Source organism: Daucus carota, chromosome 8, assembly GCF_001625215.2.
Source record: "Daucus carota subsp. sativus chromosome 8, DH1 v3.0, whole genome shotgun sequence".
Lineage (NCBI taxonomy): Eukaryota > Viridiplantae > Streptophyta > Magnoliopsida > Apiales > Apiaceae > Daucus > Daucus carota.
In genome coordinates this window covers 10,701,448-10,716,056 of record NC_030388.2, presented here as the reverse complement: position 1 = coordinate 10,716,056, position 14,609 = coordinate 10,701,448, and the positions used below count along the sequence as shown (strand labels likewise).

The 14,609-nt window shown below is 34.2% G+C and overlaps 2 protein-coding genes across 4 annotated transcripts; both read right to left on the bottom strand.

The window, feature by feature from the left end:
* Nucleotides 1-326: 326 nt before the first annotated feature.
* Nucleotides 327-7,351, bottom strand: LOC108192692 (uncharacterized). Its single transcript, XM_064082614.1, has 15 exons — nt 7,329-7,351; nt 7,165-7,257; nt 4,852-5,060; nt 4,466-4,753; nt 4,314-4,382; nt 3,591-4,244; nt 3,294-3,497; nt 3,035-3,202; nt 2,752-2,961; nt 1,923-2,548; nt 1,633-1,810; nt 1,425-1,538; nt 1,209-1,346; nt 913-1,113; nt 327-823 (listed from the first exon to the last, which is right to left on the bottom strand). The coding sequence occupies exons 3-10, from the start codon at nt 4,939-4,941 to the stop codon at nt 1,952-1,954; spliced, it is 2,280 nt and encodes a 759-aa protein (XP_063938684.1). The 5' UTR covers nt 4,942-5,060; nt 7,165-7,257; nt 7,329-7,351; the 3' UTR covers nt 327-823; nt 913-1,113; nt 1,209-1,346; nt 1,425-1,538; nt 1,633-1,810; nt 1,923-1,951.
* Nucleotides 7,352-10,198: 2,847 nt separating this feature from the next.
* LOC108192359 (uncharacterized) lies at nt 10,199-14,187 on the bottom strand. Of its 3 annotated transcripts, none has more exons than XM_017373309.2 (7): nt 14,033-14,187; nt 13,638-13,759; nt 12,987-13,069; nt 12,592-12,713; nt 12,099-12,263; nt 11,268-11,361; nt 10,199-10,657 (listed from the first exon to the last, which is right to left on the bottom strand). In XM_017373309.2, the coding sequence occupies exons 1-7, from the start codon at nt 14,076-14,078 to the stop codon at nt 10,462-10,464; spliced, it is 828 nt and encodes a 275-aa protein (XP_017228798.1). In that variant the 5' UTR covers nt 14,079-14,187; the 3' UTR covers nt 10,199-10,461. The 3 variants fall into 3 exon arrangements, with proteins under 3 accessions (XP_017228798.1, XP_017228799.1, XP_017228800.1); XM_017373310.2 differs by having other exon boundaries at nt 13,638-13,756; nt 14,033-14,181; XM_017373311.2 differs by having other exon boundaries at nt 10,407-10,646; nt 14,033-14,185.
* Nucleotides 14,188-14,609: the final 422 nt, after the last annotated feature.

Genomic DNA, 14,609 nt, shown 5'->3' with positions numbered 1-14,609 from the left:
TATAATGGGTAATCACTAAAATTATGCAGGCCAACTAGTAAAATGTTAATGTGTAATCACTAAAGTAGGTAGCTGTGATCACTAAGTTACTGGTTATAGTTGTTATTGTTTTTAGCAATAATTTTGTCTATTTCTACATTGAATTTCTAATTTTTTTTATTATCATTGTTTTAGCATGTTCTGTTATGAATGTTATGGTTGCAACATAAATAATTAATGATGTGATTGTTTTTTTTATATTTTGTTTATGTATGATGTTTGAACACATAAATTTAGCCACAAAATATCATAAACAAACACAAAAAGCTGAATATAGTCAAGATAGAATCATATTTTTTTTGATAATGTTGATACATAATCAATAGTGTCAGTTATCATTTTCGACAAAAAATCAGTAACTGTCAAGCTAATAGAATAGACAGTTCATATCCAATCATTGCTCAAGATAATTTGCCATACAATCATTGCTTGTCAAGTATTCAGAAAAATAAGGTAACTAATTCTTAAACAATCATTGTTTGTGAAGTTGCTGAAACAATCATTGGTTGTTGTCGGCGGCTTCATTGAGAGTGGAGGTGAGGTTTTTTGCGAAGGTGACCGTCTTCTTGTTATCAGCCTTTCTTTGAGTAGTCACTGCAATGTCTTCTTCTTGAGATGTTTGTGAAGATTGGATGACAAAATTGACTATTCTCTTTGATGCCATATCAATATATAATTCCTTCCCCACTTTTATGATTTCTGATCTCCTCTCATTCAGTGTTGAAGATAGAATCATGTTGTTATATTTGAGTCGGAGTCTCATAATTTGATTTTTTTGGTTAACCTGCAGTATTAAATATAAACCTACTATTATTAGACAAGTGTCTTTATTGAGTAGGAAGACAAAAGTATAAAAGATGTAGTAATTCTTACACTTTCATCACAGATTGAAGCGTGCCATGGGAGTGTATGACCTTTGTAGGTCTCCATATGCCTCATAAGAAAGATTCCACAGTCAGTAGAGTTGTTCTTTGTTTGCCATGACATACTCTTGTATGTGGGTTTCAGTTGTCGGATAATCCTTGCCAAACCAAAACTTCCTCTGCTTTCCAGGTATTTTGTAAAGTGTGAATGCTGCATATATTAATAGTGATAAGAATAATATGTGAATTATGGAATGAAGAAAGATACATTTGTTCAAGTGGCAAGGTGGGTAAATAATATTATACCAGTATTCTTGGTTTGGGACCATAAGAAAGCTTTGCGTCTTTACCCCTTTGGATATTATCAATGATCTCATAGCATGGAGTTTTTAAGTTGTAGCATACTAAATAGTAATGCTGATATGCCCATATTGGGAAAAACACCTACAAAATTTATAATTGTGAGAAAAATAAACCACAGTATAAAATATTAGACTACTTATGGAAAAATATTGTTCATACCATGTGCATAGTCTCTATTGCCTGCCTGTTGATTCTTGTGAGCATCTCAGTCATATTAATAGCAAAAATTGGATATGTGGTGGCAAGTTTGAGATGATCGACTAAACTTGGAAGCTAAAAGATATATTGAAGTAATTTTAGGATACGATACTAAGTATATATTATGTAAAAACATGTAATTTAGTGAGATGTAGTTGAGATGGGTTACCACAGAGCCGATTGTGCAAAAGAGACGTAGGGGAGATTCATCAGACCGATATTTTTCTCCATCATTCAGAATGAAGGTCCATATATCTATAACAGATGTGGCCACATTAGAGTTGATTTTAAGTGTCTGCATATCGTCTCTTATGCAGATGAAATCATTCCATATGAACATATGTTCGCTGTTGACAAGAAAACAAAAAAAGGATGGCATCAAATATCATTAACAGCAGAAGTACGTTTAAATTAATTGGAAATTTAGGAGTAAAGTAAAATGAATTTTTATTTACTTACATTGGATCTTCTTTCTTTATCATATATTTTCAGAGTCCAAATTCTTGATTGGTTAATTTGGAGTTTATGTTGACAACTCTGTCAACATATGGGGATTTGCCGTATCGACTCAATTTTGAAGCCCTTTGACTCTTTTCTCTCATTGCTGGTTTAGGCGTGAAAACATGATCATCATATTTGCTGACATCAAGTTGTTCATCTGATCCCAAGTTGACAGCTTGTTTGTTGTTACCATAAATGTCCTCATCTATACCAAGTGAGAAGTTTGGTATTACATCTTCTATCTCATCAGTAACAAACAAATGGTTGACCTTGATATCTTTTTTCGCTGAGTGTAGGAACTCTATCAAGTCAAGTTGCTCGATATCCTGAGAATTAAGCTCAAAATCATCATCAATTTCCGATGGAATTGGTTTTTTCGGATCCTGTTGAGTTGAGTTTTGATGTGTATTCTGTTGAGGAAATGCTGCTTGATTGTTGCCGAAGACATCATTGACCAAGTTCTGAATCATGTGTATCTCAGGATTTTCGGGATCTTTTGCTAACGCCGACTTTAGATCAGCATCAAAAAGCATCTTCAATTCAATCAAATCTTGTGCTGAGTCTTGTAGATTTTGCAACCAGTCCTATAAAAATATTAAAATATAGGCACAGTGATTAAAAATTGTGAGATACATTCATTTCGTGTATTTTACTGATGAAGGTAGTTCGTACAGTATTAGAGTGTAAAATATAGTGATTAACTTAGCATAATTTAGTGATTAAACTACTAAATACAGTGATTAAAATATTAATTTTAGTGATTAAAGTATAATTTTAGTGCCCTTACCCCTGTTTGATTATTACGCTTAGATGTGTCCCTCTCATACTCTTGTTCTACATCTTCCATGTGAACTTCGGGAACATCATTTGTACGTATAGTTTTGAATTGAAAATGTTTTGATTTTTCCCAAGGAGTCCATGTCTGCCATGTGCGATCATCTTGATCCCCTGTGCCATCAGCTTGATTCAATGTGTCGTTATTTCCTTGTTCGCATCCCTAAAATTTTTAATAATTAGAAGCATGATTGTAGTATTTTTAGAAAAATGAAATTTATAACAAAACAAGTTACCTGAGTTTGAGTGTCCTGCACATCTTCCATGTTAATGTCAGGAATAGCATCTTGATTTTGTTGGTATTGATTGGTGGACTTTGTGCAAGGACTCCATTCCTGGCTTCCAACATGTTCATGACTATTATCTTCGCAAGGATCAGTGTAATCATTATCTTGTTGTTGCCACTAGATAAATGTTTGAAGACATTAGAGATATGTTATGGAGATAAAATGTATGGACTTATGTAATATATATTATATATTCAAATAATTTTACCTGATGTGGACTATGGATTGGCTGTGTGTCCTGGGAAAATAGTTCTCTTAATGGTTTGAGAACAGTTCCAAGACCAAAAGCTCCGTCAAAAATCTCAATTGACTGCCTTAATTTTAGTGCTTCCTCACTCCAACCTTTGTATGATGGGAATCTTCGCTCCACAAGCTTGATACTTCCTGGCCTTACTCGATCAACATAAAATAGCTATATATGAAGCATAAAAAGAATTATTTAACGCGAAATGATGAAATATTATAATTAAATCAACTAAATATGAAAGAAGTTGTAAGTTGATACCACAAGGAATGGTAATGAGCCAGCAAAGAAGGTTGATGCGGTTTGATTCCAAAGTTTTGTTGCAGACACAAGGGAGTTTAGAAGATACTCTGCCCAATTAAATTTGTAGCACTGATCAAGATCTCCATTTAACCTTAGAAGCTGTTTGTCCACATACGTATAAGTGCTTGTTCCAATGAGCACATTCGACAAGACAAGCAAGAAATTTAACTTGAAATTCTGAGTGACCCCTTGTTTTTTGATCATTTCTACTAATTTCGAAACAGTCACTTGATCTGCATCCTTTTTAGTAGCAAACTGACTTGACCACTCAGATATTCTTTCATCATACATTTCGGCTGTGCCTATTGTTACCGTCTCCCCTCCATGTGGCAATCCAAGAGTGTCATAGACATCTTCTTCAGTTATTTCGATCGTTTCAGTTTTAAGCTTCAACGAAACAGTGAAGGGATCAAAAATTTGTAGAATGTTGTATCCCAATTTTGCAGGCAACATCTCCAAGCAGAAATCAAGTAAGTTTTCGAAGCCAGAATTTCGAGCCCAATTCTTCTGCTCATCAGTCAGACAATACAGCATCTCACTTATCAATCTTGTAGAGTATCTGATTTTTATTTCTGACTTTGCTCTGTTTAAATGAACCGGTCCTTCTATTGCCTGATAGTGCATATAGAATTAGTATATACAGTTGGAATTAAGTATATAAAGTATATATATTAAGTTTACCTTGCCCGTTTTTGCATTTTTCTTTTTTGTGAATTTCACATTTGGTAGTTTTGCTTTTGCATATTGATCCTGTACACAGAGAAATATAATGCATTACAAAGAGCAGCAAATGTCGTGTATTACATAGAAATCACAAATTATCTTCATATTACCTTATCGTTTTTTGGCCTTTTCCATTTAGTAAATTTTCTCTTTGCAGGTGGTGGTTGTTGATTCAGTTCCTCACTGATTTCCTCACTATCTTCTTCTTCATTTTCTCTGATATTAGCATCGGTCTCTTCATCACTGCTAAATTCAACTTCACTCTTATCTTCATCTTCATTTTCTGTGATATGAGCATCATTCTCTTCATCACTGTTCTCTTCATTTTCATCCATGTTTTGTTGTTGCTCATGCTCTCTCCTTAAATCTGCTAGTGTGTAGTTATCTTTGCTTGTTTCCTAGTAAATAGATATAGAATAAATATTTTAGTAGTATTCAACTTTGTTGCTAACAAGTAATTCCTCAACAAAATGATTAACGAAATATAGAGATATACAGTGGTGTGATGAGAATCTTGTACTGGTCTTCCTGCTGTGACTTTAGCCTTATTTCCTGACTTACGATATGTCTTTGTTTGGTGTTCCATATCGTCGTCAGGCTCTGAAGCACTGCTTGATTGTACAAGATCTATTGGTTCAGTGCTTGTACTTTTGGGGAAACTTTGTTGTCTTATTCTGGAGCTTCTTCTAAGCTGTGGTCTATGTCCTGCAAACATGAATCTCGGAAAGGGATTAAACATACATGCCATTTTTTGACATGTAGAACTATGTAAATATGTGATTACATTATTTGACACTAACAAAATATAAAACAATAACTATAAACAACTCAAATAAAAACTATTTGAATACAAATGACAAAATAAGAACGAAAATATTTAAACAACATCGCCCGCCCCCTAAAAGTCACCACCCCCCTAGAAGTCATCACCCGCCCTCTAAAATTCATCATCCTCCCGACTCTGTTTTTTACTAATATATATGACAATAATGTTCTGTTGATAATGAAAGCCTATAATCAGTGTAAAACCAGACTAGAATCACCAATTTTTTCAGCATAAGTAGTGGCTTAATCACTATATTTAACATTAGCATTATAGTTAACAGTACTCTCTAATAACAACTACCAAAAAGCAAGCCTACAATCACTATAATACATGTGGTTATTATCTAACAATGCATATATTTTATGTAAAATATGTAACTCTACAATCAACTACACTCTCAGAAACACACAGAACACAGTATCATGTGGTTTTTATCTAAGAATTCATATATTTTATCTAAGTATCATCCATAACTATAAAAAAATCCCAATATAAACAACAAAATTAAAACTCAATATGTTAAAGGACATCACACAACACTAAAAGTCATCACCCCCACCCCCTAAAAGTCATCACCCGCCCTCTAAAATTCATCGTCCTCCCGACTCTGTCTTTTACTAAATATATATGACAATCATGTTCTGTTGATAATGAAAGCCTATAATCAGTGTAAAACCAGACTAGAATCACTAATTTTTTTCAGCATAAGTAGTGGCTTAATCATTATATTTAACATTAGCATTATAGTTAACAGTACTCTCTAATAACAACTACCATAAAGCAAGCCTACAATCACTATAATACATGTGGTTATTATCTAACACTGCATATATTTTATGTAAAATATGTAACACTACAATCAAATACACTCTCAGAAACACACAGAACACAGTATCATGTTGTTTTTATCTAAGAATTCATATATTTTATCTAAGTATCATCCATAACTATAAAAAATCCAATATAAACAACAAATTAAAACTCAATTAGTTAAACGACATCACACACCACTAAAAGTCATAACCCCCTTAGAAGTCATCACCCGTCCTCTAACATTCATCATCCCCCTGACTCTGTTTTTTACTATTCTGTAATAACAAGTACCATAAAACAAGCCTATAATCACTGTAAATCAAGACTAGAATCACTAAGTTTAGAAGCATAATTAGTAAATTAAGCACTATGTTTAACATTAACATTATAGTTAACACTACTGTGTTATAGCAGCAAGCACTTTAAATCAAATCTATAATCACTATAATCCAACTACCACCACTAAAAGTCACCATCTCTCCTAGAAGTCATCACCTGCCCTCTAAAAGTAATCATCCCCCCGATTCTATAGTTTACTTCTCTGTAATAAACTACAATAACATCAATAACATAAACTGAGGTCATGAGTTAAAAGTTTACATCAGATATTTGATACATAAATAGTAATAAGAATCAGTCAATCACTTGGCAGCAGATGGATCAAATAAATAACTCATTCAACCCGTATACTTAACACATGAAATTCTCATAGAAACGATCAATCAAATGGTACGAGATGGATCAAGGCTACCAGTAACACATAATTTCAATCACTAGAATTTCAATAGGAGATTGAACAACAATTTGATTTCAGTTTTATCACAATCGCAAAAATACAACGTACACAATCAGTAACACATAATGTACAAAATAACACATAATGTGCAAAATAACACAATCAATAACACAGAAAATGTTCAAAATCTCATTGCAAACAAGAATCAACATACCTCCTCTAGTTTTAGCCATTAAATTATGCTTTCACAATGAAATAAATAAGATCTACTTGCTGTTATAGAGAAACATAAAGGTGAACAGTTAGTTTTTGTCAAAAATCAAAAATAAACCCTAGAATCATCATTATACTCACATGCAGTCACTACGAAAGTTTTATTCAAACTAAAAATCACTAAAAATCACTAAAATCACTAAAAATGCCTAGGAATGTACCTTTTGAAGATTTTTCAAACTGATTTTGCTTAATTCGTTGCTCGACTTCGGTGCTCGACTTCGGTGCTTGATTTTCGATGTGAAATTGAACCGCTGTATCAAATACACGAAGAAATCAGTGAGTATTTTGTAAGAAAATGCGATTCGTAGTTGTAGATTCGTACCTTTGTGTCGAAGAAGATGAACAGTGCGAGACAAAGCAACGTAACTGTATTGTATGTATATGTGTATCTAACTGTATTATTTAATTTGTCTCCGCGCTTCTTTTGTGTAATGAACTGGGCGTGTGTATTGTATAATGGGCTGGGCTATGCTATTGGGCTGGACCAGGTTTTTAGGTTTTTAGGATTATGTTAGTTTGTACTAGAATAGGCCCCTATATATATATATATATATATATATATATATATATATATATATATATATATATATATATATATTTCGTGTACCTCGTGTCGTGTCGTGTACCCGAAGGGTAAACACAAAACCGACACGACTTCACAGTCGTGTATTTCGTGTCGTGTACCTTTTCGTGTCGTGTACTCAAAATGCAAACACAAACACTAAATTTTCGTGTCGTTTTCGTGTCGTGTGAAAATTTGCCGGGTCTACATGCACAAAATTGGGTACATAATTTTACACAAAATGACATGGCAATCTAGGTGGGGAGTTTTAATTGGTGCTATTAATGCATGTGCAGGGGGCCATTCCAATCACAAGTTAACACATACGTGAATATTTCTGTACCCAATTCTGTGCATGTAGCATTTTCCATAAAAGAAATGTTAAATTTTGTGTATATTTTTGGACTTATATATTATTTTAAAGTGGACTCAAATATACTGAAATTAAATGAAATCGTATAGTGAAAATCCGGGCTGTTGAGAACAAAAGGATATTTTTTTAATGTAGTTTTTCATGTACATGTTAGGAATGAAATAAAAAAAAGGAATATCAATGGAACTTAAAAGAAACAAATAATAGATATGATTCGTAGGGCTGTTATATTTTTAAATATTATGTCAGAATTCAGATATTTTCGAGATGAAGAAAAATTATTATAGGCAAGAGGTATGTATCTTATTTGGAGACGCCTAGCTTGTTTGCTAAATGCATCCTAAACATGCATCAGTTAATGAAGTAAATAGTTGAAATATCTGGGGCCTGTTTGTGGCTTCTGCTTCTCTTAACCCGTTTGTGTAAAGAAGTAGAAGCATTTTCAAGAAGCCGGGAATGCAAGCTTCTTTCTCACAGCTTCTGCTTCTTTTCCAAACACTTTATTAACTTTTTTACTTTTCACTTCTCTAATTTAAGCAAGAAGTCACTCCTTTTAAACTTGCTCAGTCATTACTTCCTTTTAAGGCAGTATCAAAACCTTGGCGTTGCTTAATTAATATCAAGCCCTGGTTTCATAAAGTACTCTCACCAGGCCAGACCATATTAGCCATGACAGGTTGTTTACAGATGAGCAAATGACTGGTTTCTAGTGTTTTGTGCAATATGCAGACCTAGTTCAGCATGATTCAAGACATGTATGTCCTTCCATTTTATCCGTATTTTATCAATCTTTTTATTCTGAAAAACTCTTCCATATGCAACTAGTCGAGTTTATACATTAATACACAATGTTGAGCTCTGGTCATTTACATTATGGTCGTTTCCAACCATCTTATTCTGCCACTCTGCTATTCAGAACTGTTTTGAGCTTCTCATAATACTTATTTTCCGGGGTCTCAGCTAAACATGGTGTCTGTCGTAGTCTGATATTTAAAACACTTCTGAAACAGATTCTTCTCCAAGTTCTAAAACAGATATAAACTTTGTAAACCTGGACTCTGATACTAAGTATTATGAAAGCAGATATGCCAGTACCCTATGTTCATAGCTACTTCGACAATCGTGATTACCCACTCATATCTGAACTAAAAACCAGTTCTCTGATAATTTGGACAAGGGAGAGGCAAAACTGGTCCTGATTTCGATTTTAGTCTTTCCAGGTCTAATCTTCGACTTTAAGGAGCCTAGTTTCAGTTTCATTGCTGCTATAGTATTTCTCAAGTTCTTCTGAATCATGTAGCAGAATTTCAAGTAATTTTGTTGATATGTGAAGATTAAGAATCAATGAATTTTTTATTTCAGACTTTTTAGTTGAGTGCTTTTCTTAAGAATCAATATATTTTTCCATCTGACACCGTCTCACCTTGAATAATCAGTAAAAGGTTTATCATTTCAAATTTCAGCCCAGGGTCATTTCGAGTTTTAGTTCTGCCACCGTTAGAACATGTTTGTGCTCGCTTATGAACTTGGTCCTAGTCCACTTGTGACAGATGCCTTGTACTTCCCCTTCTCCGGATGCAAGGCATCTGCTGAGCCTAGGATTGTTGGTTCTGATAGAGGCATTGTTCGTGACAAGTCTGTCCGCGAAGGGGGGGTGTTTGATTCGGCTAGTTTAGGTATGTGTAGTACCTACCTCTGGAACCCTGCAACTAAACACTACAAACTCATTCCACCAAGACATTGTCATTTTCAGTCAAGGAATATTGGTTTAGGCTTTGGTTTTGATCACGTAAACAACGATCTCAAGGTTATTAGGATTGTAAGCTCTCCTTTTCAGTCTGAGGTCTATTCTGCAAACTTGAATACTATAATGATTCCATTGTTTTGATTATCGGTAAAGGATACAATGGTAAGATTAACTTGTGGAAGCCGGATGATATAGAATGTCTTCGCGACGGTGGTGTAGTTGAGGCATCTTGTATGTGATGCCAAGTATTGATGCAGATGTGCCAGTGCACTCTAGTCATAGCTACTTCAACAGAGGTGTTATTCTACTAAACTCCGATGATGGCAAATGGTTCTTGTATAACTCTGTTGAGAAAGAGGCCAAAAGCCAAAAGGGTTTTAGCGAAATTTGTTGGGTTAAATTTGTAAGTATACAGGGGACTGATTCAGTTTTCACAAATACAGCAGACAAGGAGTAGGGGTAAAATGACCAGAAAGTCCAGAATAGTGTTATTGGTGATGAACAACTAGATGGAACTTCAATTAAATAACATAGAGAGTTGCAAGAGTTTTAATAAACAGAAATCCCACGGTAATCTTATTGGTGGTGGCAACCTGAAATTCAAATTCTGAGAAGGAAAGAAGCAGAGTAGTCTTAAATTCAGGGACTACAGAATGCTCAAGTTGATGACTAGTAACTTGTGTTTACCATAGCCTGGCTTTATAAAAGACCTGCCATCTTCCTGAAAATTTATTGCGGGAGTTTTATCTATAATAAGCATCAGAAGTACATGATCAAGCATTTTTGCCTTTCTGCAAGCCGTCCTTGATAAATGGCAGGACAACTGGAGCTAATTCATCTTGATGGGAGGTATAGCAATGGTCAGCCCCTTCAACAATGTGTATCTTGTGGTTAGGGATCGTGTTCCCAAAGGACAAAGCATCCTCAACAGGAACCACTTCATCAGCAGATCCATGGACTGTCAAGACCCTGAATCAATTAGCATTCATGATACAAATATCAATAGAAGTTTGTATTGATAAAAGCTGTATTTGCCATAGGATTCCCTTTTGGCACAATTAAAAGCAGCACTGATTATTTAGAGCAAAAAAAAAAAAAAAACAACCCAGCACTGACCAACCATTACATACTATAAAAACTAAATTACGTGATGGTGTCTCGAGGGCTGCAGGACTTCTGCAGAATTTGCCACAAATTCCTTGCAGAGTGATGTTAATACAAGCAATCTAAGGTTGCATTAAATATTAATGTCAATATCTCTGTGTCAATGAATGCATACTTTGCTAAACAGTTAAATGATTAAGTTGTCATAATGAACCGGATTATAGAACTAGTTCTTTTTGCTCATTGCTGAGATCTGTTCTTCGCATGTTAGAAGACTCTGTTCACTCTTTTGATAAAGAATATTATACTACAGATGGTTGATTTATTCTTAACCAAGATTTTAGCCATTCTTTGCACTTAATCTCCAAGATTGTGTATAATTTCAGCATCGCTATCATGTCAGCCATAGGGTGAAAATAATTTTAAACAGCATTAATCTCAAGTGATGTGGAAAAAACAATTATCCTCATCTGACCTGCAATCTTTGTCAATTTGTACGCAAGCTTCTTTCATGTTTGTGTTGAGGCGATCCATCAAACTGGCCTCGGTTATCCTGTAATTAGCTTCTCCTGCAGGTTGATAAAAGCTATCAGATACCTGATATATCATGCACAATTTATTAGGAGACAAATGAACAATATTAAAAGGTCATTTCATATATTATATATATATATATATATAAATATTCCATCTAAATAACTTAAATCTAAAATCATACAGCTAGAAATACTTAAATGAACCATTTAGCTTAAATCCAAGAATCTGCATCGATAAATGATTCTCTATAGAGTATAGACTTGTTAAATCCATCCAATCAGAGAAGTATGGGCTCCAAGGCAAGTTGCTAGCATTGTTCAAGTAAAAAAAGTTCTAATATTATTGTGACATGGGAGAGTTTCTATGAATATAGTTGACAGCACATCTGGAAAGTGTACCAATGCATTAACAGAAGTATTTTAAAAGGGATTTCAACAGCAAAAGCTGGTGTATGAGTAGATCACCGATTCCCTGTGCTTCGTGGGAATTCCTTACACATCACAGTACCTGGGAGTGTTTCTTGACATATTTTATAGGATGAATAATATACAAGATTGACGAAAGTTGGAAGAAACTGTTCGTCCACTTTTCTTATTGTCTGAGGTACAAATGTCCATTTTGTCATCGAGGGTATACCAAAATGCAGGTAATAATGACATGACTAATACAAACGGAAACATCAGAGGGTGTGCAAGAAATCCAGGCAAGCAAGACGAAAGAGACTGGTGTTTATTAAGAGATACATATAGCAAAATCATCTGAAGCTCACCTGGTTTAGTTTTACCATCTATAAATCCATCCTTTTTTATTCTCTCCAAAAAGTCTTTACCCAGACGCGTTTGCAAGCCATTTTGCAGATTAAAGCGGCCAGAAAGATTGACAACGGTATGGACATCATGATATTTAGATGCATAAAGAAGCACCACATTCCCTCCTGCAATAATGGACATCTGCAATGTAAGAATGGGCCAAAGAATTCGATGAAAAATATGTGTTATGTGCAAGTAGAGCAGCGTGTAAGCTTACATAAAAACCTAAAATCAGGAGGTTTTAGAGCTGATCAACAGCTAGTTTGTGCATTTGTATGTACATACATCTGTATCATGTACTCATGTGAAAAAACGGGAAAATGTGTCGAAGACTCGAAACTACATAAGTTCATACAACAATTAATTCCTCATCCAAATTTATGCACCCTTTTTATTTGCCAACTCAGCTTCACTTACTAAAGCAAAACTGGAAACTGAAGTTAAGAACTCTACCTTTACTATGACCAAGAACTGCAGTTACCAGATGATTCATTCCACTAAAGTGATGAACTACAGCTCGCAAATCTTCAGCTTCTCTCCGATAATTACCATACTCAAATGACCCTTCACTTTCCCTGGGTAACAATTTGTCATAAGCCATAAATTAACTACCGCCTGCATTTTGTGAATGACGACTTTCAATTCTGAGCTGGTATCTCATAATCACATGTGTGGAGAAAAATAATATCAAGATTGTATTTCTGAACATAATTTAATTTCATGATTGTCTCACAGAAACTAAAAGGTCAGAATACATCCATAATTAATTTTACTGCAATTATCCATGCCCGAATTTTATAATAGCCAAATCTGTCATTCTTGATATCCACATGACACCATAATCTTACCCATTCCCAGCAAAGTCAAAGCGGAAGACGCTAATTCCTTCCTTTTCCAAAGCAGCAGCAAGGTTCACCAAAACGTTAAATTCCTGAGGATGGAAACGCTTTATTAAGTTCATAGCATCTTAACCCGAGAAATGCTATTGATAGAAGGTAAAAGAAGTGTTAAATCACCAACTTCTCCAAAACCTTAAGGTGCGTAAGAAGGGACTAATGTGCACATCATACTCATTTGTTGATACCCCCCTCTCTCAGTCACTGGACAGTCATTTGACTTGAAGAGTGTAACACCATAGTCAATCGTAACTAAGAGCGGGCTACAGAATTTGCTTATATGTATCCTTGTTTCTCAGAGTTTTTATAAAGTTCCAGGACTAAGGAACCATGTTAACATACCAAAACTCCCGAAACCTTATTGTATTAGTAAAAGAATCATCTTTTGTGTCAATAATAAGCTAAAAATAGAAAATCAGGCATTCCAATCCTAAAAGAAAGTACAAAAGGCAATTCACAACAATATTTCCAGATAACAATTTTTATCTGCTCTCTACTAATGCACCATAACCTTCCCAATCAAGCTCTAAACTTTATAACACACAATACACTTTTACTCGCAATCAAGGCGCAAATTCAGCTTCAAGAATCATAATCACAAACCTTGTTGGATCGAAAACCATGGCACATGACCACAATCTCCAAAGATCCAGTCTCATGTAATAAGCCCACAAGATTCTCACCATGCTCATTTTGTATCACAATTTTCTTCTGCTGCTGCACTTCTGATGCAAATCACAACAATTGCAAATATATTAAACAGCTATTAATAGCATAACAACAAGAAATCTTTATTAGCACATTCACATTATGCCTAGCAAAACTCTTATTCCTAACCATTCCATCTTAAGACTTTAGATTATCGAGTTACTTAACATGGTATCAGAGTTTAGTTTATCAAAGTTCAAATAATCACACCCAATCTGTTTAAATTAACTATCGACAGACATGTGTGTTTATCTGTATGTATGAGTAGAAAGATTGAGGTATATTCTTACTTGGGTTTGCTCCAAGATCAGTGGAAGTGAAGCTAGACTGAGCCATTCAATGGTTCCCTTACTTGTGTCTGCTTACACACGCAAGAGGATAAATCAGTGTCTATTGCTGATATTTTCGATTCGATTTTTTTATTTTTATTTTTCAGTTTTCGATTTCGATATTTTAGACGCTCGGGCTTACTGTAATGCATATAAGATGGATAAATGTCACAAATAATTAATCAACGTGCGGTTTATATGGTGCACGCGGAAATAAGATTCGTTACATGAATATATAATATACTAGCTTAAAACCCGTGCAATGCACGGGTGGTTATAATATTTATTATTTTATCGTATATATTTTAGATTTAATTAATTTAATTGAAAGTTGAATTATGATAGAATAATGTGATTAAATAAAACTTTTATTTAACGGCTGAATGAATTGTTAATAGTTAAATCCGTCAAATAGCTAATTTAAAAATAAGTCAAATATTTTAATAAAATGTTAAAATATATTATATTTTTTATATGTTATAATTTAAGAAAACACATAAATCTAGATATAAACAACTCAATCAACCTTTTAATATTT